This window comes from Octodon degus, unplaced genomic scaffold, assembly GCF_000260255.1.
Source record: "Octodon degus isolate 3935 unplaced genomic scaffold, OctDeg1.0 scaffold00080, whole genome shotgun sequence".
Lineage (NCBI taxonomy): Eukaryota > Metazoa > Chordata > Mammalia > Rodentia > Octodontidae > Octodon > Octodon degus.
The window spans coordinates 7,174,732-7,189,271 of record NW_004524656.1 but is presented as its reverse complement, the minus strand read 5'-3'; the positions used below and the strand labels follow the sequence as shown (position 1 = coordinate 7,189,271).

General features: G+C 46.7%; 1 protein-coding gene across 1 annotated transcript in view; it reads right to left on the bottom strand.

Moving 5' to 3' along the window:
• Window positions 1–2,068: 2,068 nt before the first annotated feature.
• Window positions 2,069–14,540, bottom strand: part of Jaml (junction adhesion molecule like) — a 33,240-nt gene continuing 20,768 nt past the window's right edge. Inside the window, exons 6-10 of the mRNA XM_023721193.1 lie at window positions 12,342–12,573; window positions 10,167–10,290; window positions 6,725–6,785; window positions 5,459–5,542; window positions 2,069–2,539 (exon numbers count right to left, since the gene is read on the bottom strand). Of these exons, the coding sequence (XP_023576961.1) occupies window positions 2,492–2,539; window positions 5,459–5,542; window positions 6,725–6,785; window positions 10,167–10,290; window positions 12,342–12,573 (549 nt within the window). The 3' untranslated portion in view covers window positions 2,069–2,491. The remainder of the gene's footprint in view (window positions 2,540–5,458; window positions 5,543–6,724; window positions 6,786–10,166; window positions 10,291–12,341; window positions 12,574–14,540) is intronic.

Sequence of the window (14,540 nt, the reverse complement as noted above, 5' to 3'; positions counted from 1 at the left end):
ACCCCAACTTGAAGAGCATCTGTGTATGGAAAACAGTCTCAAATAACCTAAGTGAGCTTTGAAGAGAAAGCGGTAGAGCCAGGATTTGAACCAAGTCATCTGAACTTGAAAGCTTTGTCCCTACCTTAGGCATCTTCTTGTCACAGGATTTCATAGATGATCGTGTCTGGGAGATGATGGGAGAGAAAGCAAGTCTTTTCTATGGGCCCCTGAAGGACTGTTTTGATTTTAGGCAAAATTGGAATTCTACAACTGAGTTTCTAGCCTCAGCTTGGATTTCATGCCTACATCAGAGAAGAAAGTTAGTGGAGAAGCAAGGTTGAGAGAGAAAGACAGACCTGCTACCTTTTCTTCTTCTTCCTCCTCCTCCTCTTCCTCTTCCGCTTCTTCTTCCTCTTCCTCTTTCTTCTCCTCCTCCTCTTACTCATTCCAAACTGCTGAGCCCATATTGGAAGCTAGACTCCAAACCAATCAAATTTAAATTTGGGCACACTTCCACTTCCACATTGAAGTGCCCATGAGGATTATGTGGATCAGCTGGCAGCCAACGCTGCAGCTCTTACCCAGTTATTCTCTTAGACCCAGAACAATAGATATAAACCCACCACCTATGACCTAAACCTGTATTTGCAAGACTATCCTCCAGTGTATGCAATACTTGAGGAAGTGGGAAGGGGACCCCTAGCCCAAGAGAAATGCTACATCATAGTCCAGGAGGAAGCTGCTTCCCATCTATGAATACATCTGCTACGAAAAGTCCTTACCCTCCCCCTACCTTGCCAACATGTGTCCCTGGTATGTGCTGGACAGGATATTCCCTTTGGTATGCAGATTGACATACTCCTTCTTTAGAAGTAACAGCTGTCCTATGGCTAACCAAGAACAAAAAGAGAACATGCAGGAGCTCCTCTCCATGGCTACACAAGATCAGTTGATGAAAGAGAGAATTCATCAATCACACACGTTATAAGAGGGCCATGACTTTTGGAAAGCCTGGGAATCATTCAAAAATGAGCTTGAGACTAGATCAGAAATCAGAGATCCAGCAAAGATCACCTTTATCTGGGCCCTGAATGGCAAAATGGGAAGTAAGGGACACAAAGATGAGGAAGACCTGTGGCCATTGAGGAAAAGAGACCCCAGCTGAATTCAAGCTGATGTCCTCCATCTAGAAGACAGAATTCTGAACCAAAGGATCTTTTCTTTTTTTTTTTTTTTTTTTAACTTTATTATTTATTTATTTATTTATTTATTTATTTTGTGTGTGTGGCCAGCTCAGCCCACCAGGGGGCAGGGCTGGCTGGCATGTGGTGCTGGGGGATTGAACCGTGGTCCCTGTGCTTTGTTTAGCTTAGTTTGTTCTAAGTAGGTGCCTTAGACCACTGAGCCATCTCACCAGCCCCTGAACCAAAGGATCTTTAAGATCAACTGTATCGAGTCTTTTTTTTTCCTTTTAACATATTTAGTACAGGAACTACAGGGTCTCACTACACAGATCTGGCTCATAGTGATTCTCCTGCTTTCAGCCTCCCAGGCGCTGGGATTAGAGATGTGCGCCACCACACCCAGTCTCAGTCACCATCTCAGCATGGCCCAGGGCAGGGCTGGCACAGCACACCTAAGCAGGTGCTTTAGTCTGCTGAGCTATCTGGCCAGCCCTGTAACAAGTCATATGATAGTAAGTAAAAAGTATTGGAAAGTCACATTTCCTACTAAAAGTTGAATCAGTGGTTGTCCACTTTGGTGACTTATGAGCATTAGTTTTGAAAAAGACAGACATAGAGGCTCTCCTAGGGACTCCAAATCAGGTCTATCACGAGGCCAGCAAGGAGTCACCAGCACAGCCAGTACCCACTGGAAGGAAAAAGCACTGAGTTCCCTCCCAGAGCGCAGACCCCACTTCCCACATGTTCGCCCCCTAACCATTTCCAGGATCGAAACCAGCCCCAGCCCGCTGCATCAGTGTGCAGCTCTCCCCCAGAACCTCGGTTCTCCCCGGAGGTCCACATAGCCAACTCTACTTGCCCCACTGCCAAGGCATAAAAATAGACAATTTTAACAAACCACATTTACTTAGGGATAATTTATCAGACGAATCAATTGGCTTGGTTTAAATTTCCGTGGTTCTTCTCAGCAGCGCATCCACAAACAAGTGTCCACATGAAGAGTCTGGTCGATGGAGGGCGTGAGGCCACTGCAGTGGCTCAGCCAGCTTGCCTGGGGCCACAGTCCCACTCCCAGGGCCAAGTCCACAAGCTCCCTTGTCTCATCTGGCTGGATCCTCCACAGCTGTCCAGTCTGCCTGCCAAGCTCCAAACCCTCCACCTTCAGCCCCTCACCCAGGACATCTGGGAGGCAGGCATCTGAAGTAGCCAGTGCAGTGGCTCAGGACACGCAGAGGACAGAGTTCCTGCCACCACATGATGAAGAGAGCTCTTCTATCTTCTCAAAAAGTTTAATCTGTTTTGGGAATTTCAAAAGTTGCCTTTCTTCAGTGTAGTTTACTTGGATTTGACCTTAGAGAGGGTTGAGCTGGATGCTGTGAGGGAAGGGAAGAAAGACAAGGGACACCTGTGAGAGGCAGCACAGGGAGGAGGATGTGGCTCAGCAGTAGAGCACGTGCCTAGTACACACAGGGCTCTGGGTTCAATCTCCAGCACGCCTCTCCCCAAAGCCCCCCACCAAATCTCAATAACAATATCAGCTGCCACTCTCTCTTCTCGTGTGCCTGGCCTAATACTGAACTTCACGTGTATCAGCCTGGGCAGATAGGTACTGTTATTCCCATTTAAGGATAAGGAAGTGGAGGCTTAGAGAGGCTAAGTTATCTACCTCTAAGTTAATATGTAGCTACCAGGTGATAGCATTGGAATTTGAACCCCAGTCCAACACCAAAGCCTACAGTCTTAACCACTGTGTGCACAGATTTAGAAAGCTTTGTGCTGCCCTTTGGTATCCATAGAAGATTGTTTTCAGGGCCAGTGAGAGCCCAGTGGACTAAACACCTGCTTAGGCAAGTGCAGGGACTGGGATTTGATCCCTGGCAACACATGCTGCACTCGCCCCACCCTCAGGCACACTGAACCACCGAGTCGTAGTGGTACATGTCTGTCATCCCAGTGCAGAAAGGCTGAAAACAGGAAGATTGCTACAAGTCCAAGCTGCGTAGTAAGACCTGTACCCAATACATTAAAAAACAAAAATTGGTTTCAGGAGCCCTGTACACATCAACATCCAAGTTCCTTATATAAAATGGGTTTTGCCTGTTTGTTTGTTTGTTTGGCAGAACCAGGGATTGAACTCAGGCCCTTGTGCTTGCCAGGCAAGTGCTTATTCTACTGAGCCATTTCCCTGCCCCCCCCCTTATATAAAGTGGAATAGTAACTGCATGTAACTGGCACACATTTGTCAACTCTAGAAATGACCTGACATCATTTCCAGAGTATTCATAATACCTTGCACAATGTGAATGCTGTACAGATAGTTGTAGACTATACTGTCTACAGAATACTAACAAGGGGAAAGAAGTCTGCATATGGTCTTTATAGATGCAATATTTTTCCAAATATTTTCCATCTGTGGTTGGTTAAATCCATAGACACAGAAACCCTGGATATGAGGCCCAATTATACATTTATGTAAATTTAATAACGTCAACAACAGTAACAATAGAAGTCAAAGGTTCTCGATCCTCACCCCTGCATCCATCGGAGTTCACCTCTGTAATTCTGTAATTGAGATCTGAAACAAGTGACCCATGGACCAGGATTTGCCCACAGGTTTATTTAACCTGGCACATAGTGTTTTTTAAAAAAGACTTGGACCAGCATGATGGCCACCGGGCTGCTGGTGCAGGCCCCTCAGGGACAAAGGTGCTGTTACGTCACAAGCACCTGGCACAGCATGTGGGGAGGGGAGCTGCACAGGGCACTGTCACTCCATCATTTCCAACTCAAGACTTTCTGCTGACACACTCAGCAGTAGCCTTGTCAGCCACTCTCTGTACGGACCAGAATGACGCTGGCAGCGTACCGGAGCATTATGCGGCAGTAATAGGAAAAGGATGTAGAGGAAAATGACTCTATTCAACAACAACTTCAGGGCAGGACTAATGTTTCACTCAGTGGAATGAGGCCAGGTCTCTGACCTCACACTCCCCTGGCAGGCCTTTCCCTGCTGCAGTCAGCTGGGAGTCATGCATTCATCACTCACAGCCCATCATCCCCTAGGCACAGGGTCCAGCCTTCCTGGACCTAGCAAAACACTGCTCCTTCATGGCTGGATGCCTACAGCTAGTCTACAAAGAGAGCTATTGCCAGCCGACTCCTTTTGTCCCTACCCCTACTCACTGTGTGCGCAGGTTCCTTTTCTTGGTGCTGTACTCCCCTGGAAAACCACAGAAGTGCGAACTAAAAGAGAGCCTAAAGCACACTCTATACTCACTGCATGGCAGTTAGATTATTTGAAAGTATTTCTAAGGCATTGTTAAGGTTTTATGGGGTGCTGCTAGATGTTCTTCTAAAACCTCATGGGGCTGGTGAGATGGCTCAGTGGTCTAAAGCACCTACTTAGAACAAGCTTAGCAAAGCACAGGGACCGCGGTTCAATCCCCCAGCACCATGCCAGCCAGCCCCGCCCCCTGGTGGGCTGAGCTGGCCACACACACACACACACACACACACACACACAAATAAATAAATAAATAAAAAATAAAAATAAAACCTCATGCTGTCATAGAGTTTTTTCAGAGGTGGCTGAGTCTAGAGTATATGGTTGATTCAGAGTACAATGCTGAGATTAAGGGTACTGGGATTAAGAGAGGGTGATGGCTGGATCAGTCCACGGATTAGATTAGCACAGCCCTAATCCTGGTAGACTGGATACATTATAAGGAATAAAAAGAGGCTGTCTCTGACTCCCTCATTGCTTCTGCTGTCTTCCACCACCATGAAGGGCTGCCCTCTGCCATGTGCCACCCCTCCTCAGAGCCAGCTGAGTACGGACTGAAACCTCTACAAGCTGTGAGCTAAATAAACATTTCCCTCCTTAATTCTGGGTGTTGGATATTTTGTCTCAGCAACAAGAAAAGTAACTAAGGTGAATACAGAATTTAAAAGCCTATGAGTAGAAAGGACTCGTACTTTGACCTTTTAATAGAACAAAAACTGCCAGATTTGTCCAAAGAGCCTAACACGTTCTCTTTCCTAGGCCTTGGGCTAGTAAGGCAAAGACCTCTCCCTACTCCCAGTGAAGCCTGTGCTTTATCATCTTTCTCTCTGGGGATGATTTTAATCCTCAAGACCAATTGTGAAGGAAAGTTTGAGGTACACTTCTACTCAGAAAGGCTAGTTTCTTCAACTTTCCTAGAACTGAGGTAAACCTCAAAGCCAGCCAGATGAGCTGGCCAGGCCCAAACCTTCCCAGCTCCTTCCAGCAGGGGGCCTGGCACCATCCTCACCATGACCATGTAGGTGGCGTCTGGTTTTGCACTTGGTTCTTCTTCTACTGTCTCCCATGTAGTTACTGAGGAGTAGACATGTTTCTAGAGGAGAAGAAAAAAATGGTACAAAGCTCCTAAAAATTAGGCAAATCTCACAGACGAAGAGAAAGTCCTCTTAACTGCTCTTCATAGGCATCAACTACCCGAACCAGTAAGCTTGGAGGGTTACTAAGTGCTAGAGAATTACCATCAAAAGTGGTAATTCAGTCTTCAGTCTTCCTGAAATCAACTTGGCAGCAAAGATCACAGCATAAAAGTCAAAAGCTGAAGATGTTTCCTTCCCTGGACCCTGAGTTAGCATCAGTGACCCCTTATCCTGCTAAATTATGTGTACTTTGTGGACATTTTCTTCTAATTAGGATCATGCTATGATGGCATTCGTCAGAAGCTAACTACCATCTCTGAGGGGGTCTGTCCAGCAGGGGCAATACTCCCTGAGTCTCACGTCTTGAGGTTGGTGACACTTTGTGATCACAGTCCTGTCACTCCCTGGGAAAGTAATGCTGTCCAGTGACAACTTTAGGGGCTTCTGAAAGAACCTGTGTGATGTTGGGGGCGGGGCTCTTACTCTTGGGCTAAAAGCAGTGCAAAAGATAGAAAGGTAGGTAGGTGTTCAGAAAGGAGTTTTTTTAAAGGTTAAGAAAAGAAAGGGAGAGATGAAGAGGAAGGGAAATTAATACATACCCACTCCCTATTTATAACTCCATTACAAACAAGTATGGAGGAAGAAGTCCTTTTTGGTCAGCTCTTTGGAAAAGTCCCTGAATATTTCATCTAAACCATTAACTCCTCCATCGCCCAGGGAGGGCATCGATCGCACTTCCCCTTTGCATTTACTCAGCACCCTGTGGATTCTGGGGCACTTGCCTACTGTCATTTCACTTGAACTTTGTAACACCACCGAGGCAAGCAGGGCAGATATCTGCATCCTCATCCTCGTGTTGCTAGCAAGGCTCAGGGAGCTGGCTGCACCTTCCAAGTCCGAGTATAGCGCTCCTTCCTCAGTCCCCCAGGACCTGTGGCCCAAGACTGGCTCAGCCTGCCCTGCCCCTCCACGCTCATCAGAGGGCCCACTAGAGTCTTCCTGAGTTCCTGCCGCAACCCAGAGATCTAGGCACTGCCTGCAAGCTGAGACAGTAAACCCGCACCCCAGGGAAGCAGGGAGGCTCTGCCCTGCATCTACCCAGAGTTCTCAGGCAGCAGCAAAAGGCAGCGCTGTCTTACCTCCAGACTGGCCTTCCTTGTGTGCTCCAGGCTTTTCACTGAGGTGGTAGAACTTTCTGATCTGCAAGACATGAAAAGCACAGGGAATTAACCAGCAGTTGCATTTACTTAAATGTGTCCCTAGGACCCACTTGGCTTTGGGAAGAGTCACCGGGGAGAAACTCCTGCACTTCTAACAAAGGGCAAGAAGCTACTAGGCTGAAAAACAGCTTCAGCTTCTCCCCTGTCACTCTAACAACTTCATATCCATAATAAAAGGTATAATTTTAAGTGACTACGAATGTTGAGAGGACACTGGATTTATCAGCCTGTTGACATTTCTGAGCACCAGGAAGACAATCTGAACCAACAGGGGGCAGCACATGTTCAGCAAGACTCCAGGTCCAAGGGAATGAAATTATCCAAGCCCATTATCCCAGTGCCCCACCCAGAAAGCTCTGGCTCTCCCTGCGGGGCCCTTTGCCTTTGACCTCTTGACCATTTGCCAGCTGCATTTTCCACTAAATATACTTTGTTCTTTTCTTCCCCTCTTACTTTCTCTGTCTCTATCTCTGTGTCTATCTCTGTCTCTGTCTCTCTTCCTTTGTTCCTTTGTTTCTTTTTTGTATCTTGGCCCCCAAGGCAGAGATTTTAACAAAGGAAAAGAAGAAAGGATGGAAAAGAAGGAAGAAAATTAGCTAGAAATAAACCTTTTTATTTCAGTGCTACAGAATGAACCGCGGAGGACCGGGGAGAGAGCTCAGCAGCACAGTGCTTGTCTGGCAAGTGCAAGGTCCTTAGTTTGATTCCCAGAATGAAAATTAGAGAGAGAGACAGAAAGAGACAGAGACAGAGACAGAGACAGAGACAGAGACAGAGACAGACAGCGACACAGAGAGAGACAGAGAAAGAGAGAAAGAGAGAGACAGACAGAGACAAACAGAGAGACAGACACAGATACAGAAACAGAAAGACAGAGACAGAGAGACAGAAAGACAGAGACAGACACAACAGAGACAGAGAGAGACTTAAGCCTGGGCATGGTGGCACACGCCTGTAATCCCAGCACTTGGGAGATGAGGTAGGAGAATCACTGAGTTTGAGACCAGCCTGGGAAATAAAGTGAACTGAAAACAAGCAACAATTGCATAGTGAGACCTTGTCTCAAAAAAAAAAAAAAAAAAAAAAAAAAAAAACTTTGGGATTATAAGTATAGGCCACCATGCCCAGCAGAAACTATATTTTTGTGTCAAAGAAGAATAATAGTTTCTGTTTGTAAAGTTGTATATTCTCATTGTAAAATAAATCAAATACAGAAATAGAAGTTGAAGTTGCCCTTTACCCCCACAAGATCTAGCTTCTTTATCTTAAATACTATCCATTAAAAATTTAGTGTTTAGGGCTCGGGAGATAGCTCAGTGGACTAAGTGCCTGCTTTGGCAAGCTCAGGGACCAGAGTTCAATTCTGGACACTGCATACCACACCAGCCCCATCCCCGGGTGTACTGAGCCAGGCACCAAGTCAGGGCATGGTGTCACATGCCTGTAATCCCAGTGCTAGGAAGGCTGAAAACATGAGGATCACTACGAGTCCAAGCTATGTAGTGAGACCCTGTACCAAATACATTTTTTTTTTAAAAAAAATTAGTGTTTAGGGGCTGGGGAAGTAGCTCAGCGGCGTAAGTGGTTGCCTGCCAAGCACAAAGTCCTGAGGTCCATCCCAGGTACAAAAACAAACAAACAAAAAAATAGTGCTTAGCATAGCTGTTCCTAAAGTAAGCATCACATAACTTTCTTTTTATAAAAACGGGATCGCACTATACATTCCATATCACTACCCCTTGGGTATCATTCCACATCTTTCTATGAAGGCTTGTGTGGTATCCCACTGAATGAAATACCTAGGCAGTGAGTCAAGTCTTTCTGACAGACACTTACAGTGAGTGCACTTTCTGATTATAGGTAGATATGTTTATGCGTAAATCGCAGCGTGACAGTCTGATTATCTCTGTAAACCACTGGACCTGGAAATGTTACCCATCACTGGGAAGGAAAGAGAGGCCCAGGGGGGAAATAAAATGACGGTGAAGCCCACATTGTCTAGCTCTGGGTTCTGCGCTCCTAACCAGCCCAGAACAAAGGCCCTCGCGGAGGCCAACCAAGTTCAGGCCAAATCACAAAAACCTGGGGACTGGAACTTCCAGCCTCACAGGCACAAGTGCCTTCTGTGGAACTCACATTGCCCCCAGGTCACCCCAGAGTCAGTGCCGCAGGACTGACTCAGGGGTAGAGTACTTGCCTAGCATGAGTAAGGCCTGGGTTTGACCCCCAGTACAAAAAAACAAAACAAAACAAAACGAAGTCAGCATTGTTTAGTTTCAAAGAGCCCTTTCCTACTAATGTGATTTCAACAAAGGATCCACTTGCCTGCCGACATGCTTCCCCAGCAGTTGGGTAGACTGAAGGACCTGCCGACAGCGAAAGAAACTCTGACATCCATGTCAGTGCATCTGAGCATTTCTTCTTTTTGTTTGGTTATTTTTTTGTGACAAGGTCTCTATCATGCTGGCCTTTAGCTGACTTCATAGACTGGGTTGGTTTCAAACTTGCAGTGATTCTCCTGCCTCAGCCTCCCAACTGCTAGGATTACAGATCTGCACCTCCAGCCCCAGCACTCTCATCTGGGCATTTCTGAGACCCCTGGCGAAGTTAGGCTTTTGGCCTGGCATGGTGATGCACGCCTGTAATCCCAGCCCTGGGAGGCTGAGACAGGAGGATCACCATGAGTTTGAGGCCAGGCTGAGCCTCATAGTGAGTTCTAATACTCTTTTTTTTTTTTTTAGGGATTGAACTCAGGCCCTTGTGCTTGCCAGGCAAGCACTTATTCTACTGAGCTATCTCCCAGTCCCCTCCACATAGTGAGTTCAAGGCCCACTTGAACTGCATAGTGAGGCACTGCCTCAAAAAATATAAAGAAAAGAAACTGGGCCTTTAAAAATACTTTTCAACAATAATTTATTTAGAACCACATCCAGTCCCCCCCCCCCGCCTAAAAAAAAAAACCTCTCAGAATTAGAATGGAGTCCTTTAAATAAAATTGTTGGCCATTCTCAATATCTGAACACATATTGTGTAGCTAATTTAAGAATCAGTTCTCTCAGGCAGTGAATGGCACCCTTATCATTCTTGCATAAGATTTATATTCTTAATCATGCTCCAGTTAGACCTGCATTTGTAAAGTTTATATAATATAAGGTGAATGAAGACCATGTAAGACTGTCTAAGTCTTTTCAGAGGTATTTGGAGCAAAGGGGCAGAGCTACCCACAGTGACATCTGTTAGAATCCAAACAATTCCATTTTTAAATGCCCCAGTAGGGCCTTCTCATTTTTTTCCACTTTGAATTAGAGGCAGTCCTGCCCCACCCCCAGCCTCCCAACCCAAGGGCTGGGCCAGCCTGTACCTCTTTTTCCTGGAAGTCTTCTTCGCAATCACTATACAACCAGTGAGCAGCAGGACAGTGGCGCAGACAATGGCCACGATGATCACCATGTACTTTCCTCCCAGGATCTCAGGCCTAGAGGTTGCTGGAAAAGGGGAAGGGCCATGAGTCTCGGTACCCCCGAAAGGGCTGCAAGCCTCCCCCAGTGCTATGCCATGCAGCAGCAGCCAGGTCAGGAGACATAGGGAGAAGCCCAGACTCCACCACACCCTGGGATACAGCGGACACTGTCCTCACCACAGTGAGGCCCTAAGTCTGACCCCACGCTTATCCCTAAAACATAGATGAAAGCGGATGGGAAAGGGGACTAGTGTCTCACCTATAGGAGAGTTCTCTTTTGCATCAACAATTTTATCTTAAATTTTGGTTTACTAAATGACCTAGAAATAACAGTTATTTTAAAGGTTGCTGACTCTTCTATGGGCAAGTGACTGTTTTTAAAAGAATGCATGCTGCCACAATCATGACTCCATTCGGGTCTTTAGGTCACTTCCACCCTCGTGGCTTAAACACACCCTCCATGCTGGACAGCCCTATAACAGTAGATGCCAAAAAGGACGAAGGATGCATTGCCTCTGCCTCTGAGGAAGGAGACAGGCATGCAAACAGAACACCACCAGCTGCTGCAAGTGCCATAGCAGATGTCTATGCAGGATGCAGAAGGCCACAGAGAAAAGGAAACCTGAGTCTAGGCAGAGCAAAGAAGGAGAATCTGCCCTCATTTCTTCTGAGTCTTTAAACATGAGGCAATATGGGGAAAGGCAGGAGGGAACTTACAGGAGCCTTGAATAGCTTGGTAGGTGTGGTGTAAAGGTACGTGGGGGATTTGGCTGGAGAGACAGTGTCATTCAGTCTGAAAGGAATCTGATCCATCCCAAGATCAACCTCCAAAAGCTCATCTCCTAAAGGTCACTTTTTCTCCCTTAAGCAGTGGAGAAACTGCTGCAAGACTAAAGCAGTGGAACAGAAAGCTCTGACTTGTGATTCAGAAAGATAGGACTGTCTAAGAATGGCTACAGAGGCTGCTGAGAGGCCCACAGACAGAGAAAGACGTTGTTCACTGAGATGATGGTGAGGAACTCAAAGGGAAATGGCTGCAGACGTCGGTAGTAGGAATGACTGGTCTTGGTGAGTGGTAGAAACCAACAGAGGGTGCATGTCTGAAGAGCCAGGTTGGGGGGTTTCAGGGTATCAGATAAGAGCAGGGCGGAAGGGAGCCCCACCTGCCTCAGGATGGTGGGTGGAGATAAGAGTGGGGATCTGTGGGTGGGAGAACTGGATGAACCCCCACAATGGCTTTCTCTGTGAAGTAGAATCAAGATGCCTCAGATACAACGGTTCTCTAAGAAATCCATCTGCCCCACTTTCCTCTCCAGCTGGGGTCCTTTACTATCAACAGAAAGTGTCCCCATAGGCTCAACACTCTAGCCTGAGGTAGTGAGGTGGGCGCCTTCCACCCCCATGACTCTCTGCCTCCCCCAGCCAACCACAGCCAACTGCTGAAGGCCTGAGGAGAAACAAAGTCCACAGGCCACATCCTGACTGCTAACTGCATTATGGTTTAATTTTAACCCCTCACTAGCAACCACTCTCTATCAACACAACCGTATCTTTTTTCTCCTATGTACCACTGACTTTGATGTTCACTTTTGGTCAGAATACAGAACCTTGGATCAGAAAGCCCCTCCATTTTTGGTTCTGGTGTCATTCTGTTTTCTCTGTTCCCTACCGTCTGCTCAGAGCCATTTTCCCTTAAGGACAAGGATACATAATGACTCCCCCCATGATGCCAAGTAAAAAATGACTTGGGACCAGTTCTGGCCACCTCTGAGCTCTGATATCATGATAGCAGGAGACCACATTGGCCCTCAGTGGGGTCACAGAAGGCTGGCATTGGCCGAACAGCAGCTCCCCTTCCCTCAGCCAGAAGCAGTGGCAGAAGCAGGGAGAGCAAGCTAGGCAGCTGAGGAGCCAGGCTAAAGGATACATCAGTCTTGGGGTGCTGCGAGCCCAACACCAGTACCCAAGAAGGATGCCCCCCACCATCATGTGACCCAAGGCCCTTCTGGACTCACTCCAGGCTACCCCTGCTACCAGCTGCAGTCCCTTGGCCCTTCCCAACCAAATGCTAGATACTTTGAGCCTCTTCCTGGACCACGTGGAGCACAGAGGTTTTCCTGAAGGTTACGCTGCCCAAGTCAATGCTGCAGGTGTAGAGTCCTGCGTCAGACTCCTTCACTGTCTGGAGCCTGATGGTGCCATCATTGTGGGCAATGTCCCCGACCAGGTCTACACGGTTTTGGAAGCGGCTCCGGTATGGGGTGTACCTCACAGGATTGTTGACATTATAGAATAGGACAATCTCCTCCTAGAAGAGAAAGGCAAAAAGCATGAGATTTCTAGGACTGGTAGGGCAGAGGTACGGGGAGGACAAGGATGGGGTGGGAAAATGCCAGAACTCACAAGACCCTGTTATATGAAAACAGAAGGGTATCATCAGAGAGAGGATGGCGGGTGACACAGAGTTGTGTACACACATGTGTACAGGTATGTGTGTCTATGAAGGTCATCACTAAACCGTGAAGATAGGGATTTTTTAAAAACTGACAATATTGCCGGCCAGATAGCTTAGCAGATTAAAGTGCCTGTTTAGGCAGGTGCAGGGACCAGGGTTTGATCCCTGGCTTGTGCTGACCCCACCCCAGGGCACGCTGAGACAGCGATTGAGACTGGGCGTGGTGGTACAGGCCTGTAATCCCAGTGCCTGGGAGGCTGAAAACAGGAGGATCACTTTGAGTCTGATCTGTGTAGTGAGACCCTGTAGAGCCTGTACTAAATACGTTAAAAATTAAAAATAAATAAAAACTGAAAATAAAGGACTTTTAGCCAAGTATAGTAGCACAGATCTATAATCCAAATCTTTTAGGAGGCTGAGCTAGGAGGACCTCAATTTCAAGCCAGACCAGGCATCTTAGTGAGACAGTGTCTCAAAATCAAATAAAAATATAAAAAGGGATGGGAGTACAGCTCAGTAGTAGAGCACATGCCTATGTTTCTCCCATACATATTTTTTTAAAAAGCTTGTACACTTTTGGTTTTTTATGGTATTTCCAGTTGGACTTCAAACAAGCACCCAAAACATGTCCAAGTTTGAACTCCTAATGGCTCCTCTAAACCAGTTCTTTCCAGTTAGTAGCTTCCAGTCAGTAGCTTGCAGTCAGCATCTTCCAGATACTTAGGTTAACATCATTCTTAATTCTCTTTTTTGAGCTACTCACACTTAACTCCTCAGTAAATCCTGTCACATCTACCTGCGAACTACAGCCTGAAGCCACTTCTCACACCGGCCCACCCACTGCAATCCTAGTCCAAACCTCCACCTCCCTCTCCCCTGGATTCCTCCAGGGCTTTCTCACCTGGCTCCCTACTACCCATCCTCTTCATGTGTGTCTGTGAAGGGTTTTCAAGGTCTGTGGAGGGTTTTCATGTGTGTCTGTGAAGGTCATCACTAAACCATAAAGAAAACCCAAGTTCCTACATGATCTGCCCTGGTGCCCTGTGCCTCTCTGATTTTGTCTTTTCTTGTTCGGCCCTCCCCAGCCCCAGTCATGATGGCCTCCTTGCTGCTCCTTGGTGCCCAGCCTCGGGTTCCAGCTACTTGCTGTTCTCCCCCTGCCTCAGACATGAAGTGGTTCCCTCCACTCACTTTCCCAGCCCACTGCTCAGACGTCACCCTGGCAAGGCCACCCCACCACCACCACTGCACACAGCACTGCGTTACAGTTCTCTGTGGTTCTTACTACCATCTGGTATGTATACACTTCTTTGTTATCTTATTGTTTCTGCCCTCCACCAGACAGGGCTTGGGGCTGTTCATCACAAAGAGCATGCTTTAAAAATACTTGATATGAGTCTGGGCGTGATGGCTCATGCCTGTAATCCCAGCACTAGGGAGGCAGAAATCAGGAAGAGCACTAGGAGTCTGAACTGTGTAGTGAGACCCTGTACATGCACACAAAATAAATAAATAAATAAATAAATAAATAAACAAACAAACTTGTTAAGTGAATGAGTGCTGGAATTTTTTATGAAGGCATGTAGATTTGTTTTTTGAACACTTTTAAGAAAAAGTAATCGATACACAGACACAGACAAAAATGGAGAGGCCTAACCTCTGGTTTCTGCTATGAAACATTTGACAGATGACATTTAAGTGCATAATGAGAGCTGGATATGTGCCTGTAATCCCAGGACTGTGGGAGGCTGAGATAGGAAGATCACAAATTCAAATCCAGCTTGGGCAACTTGGTGACATACAAAAAAAAAAAAAAAAAA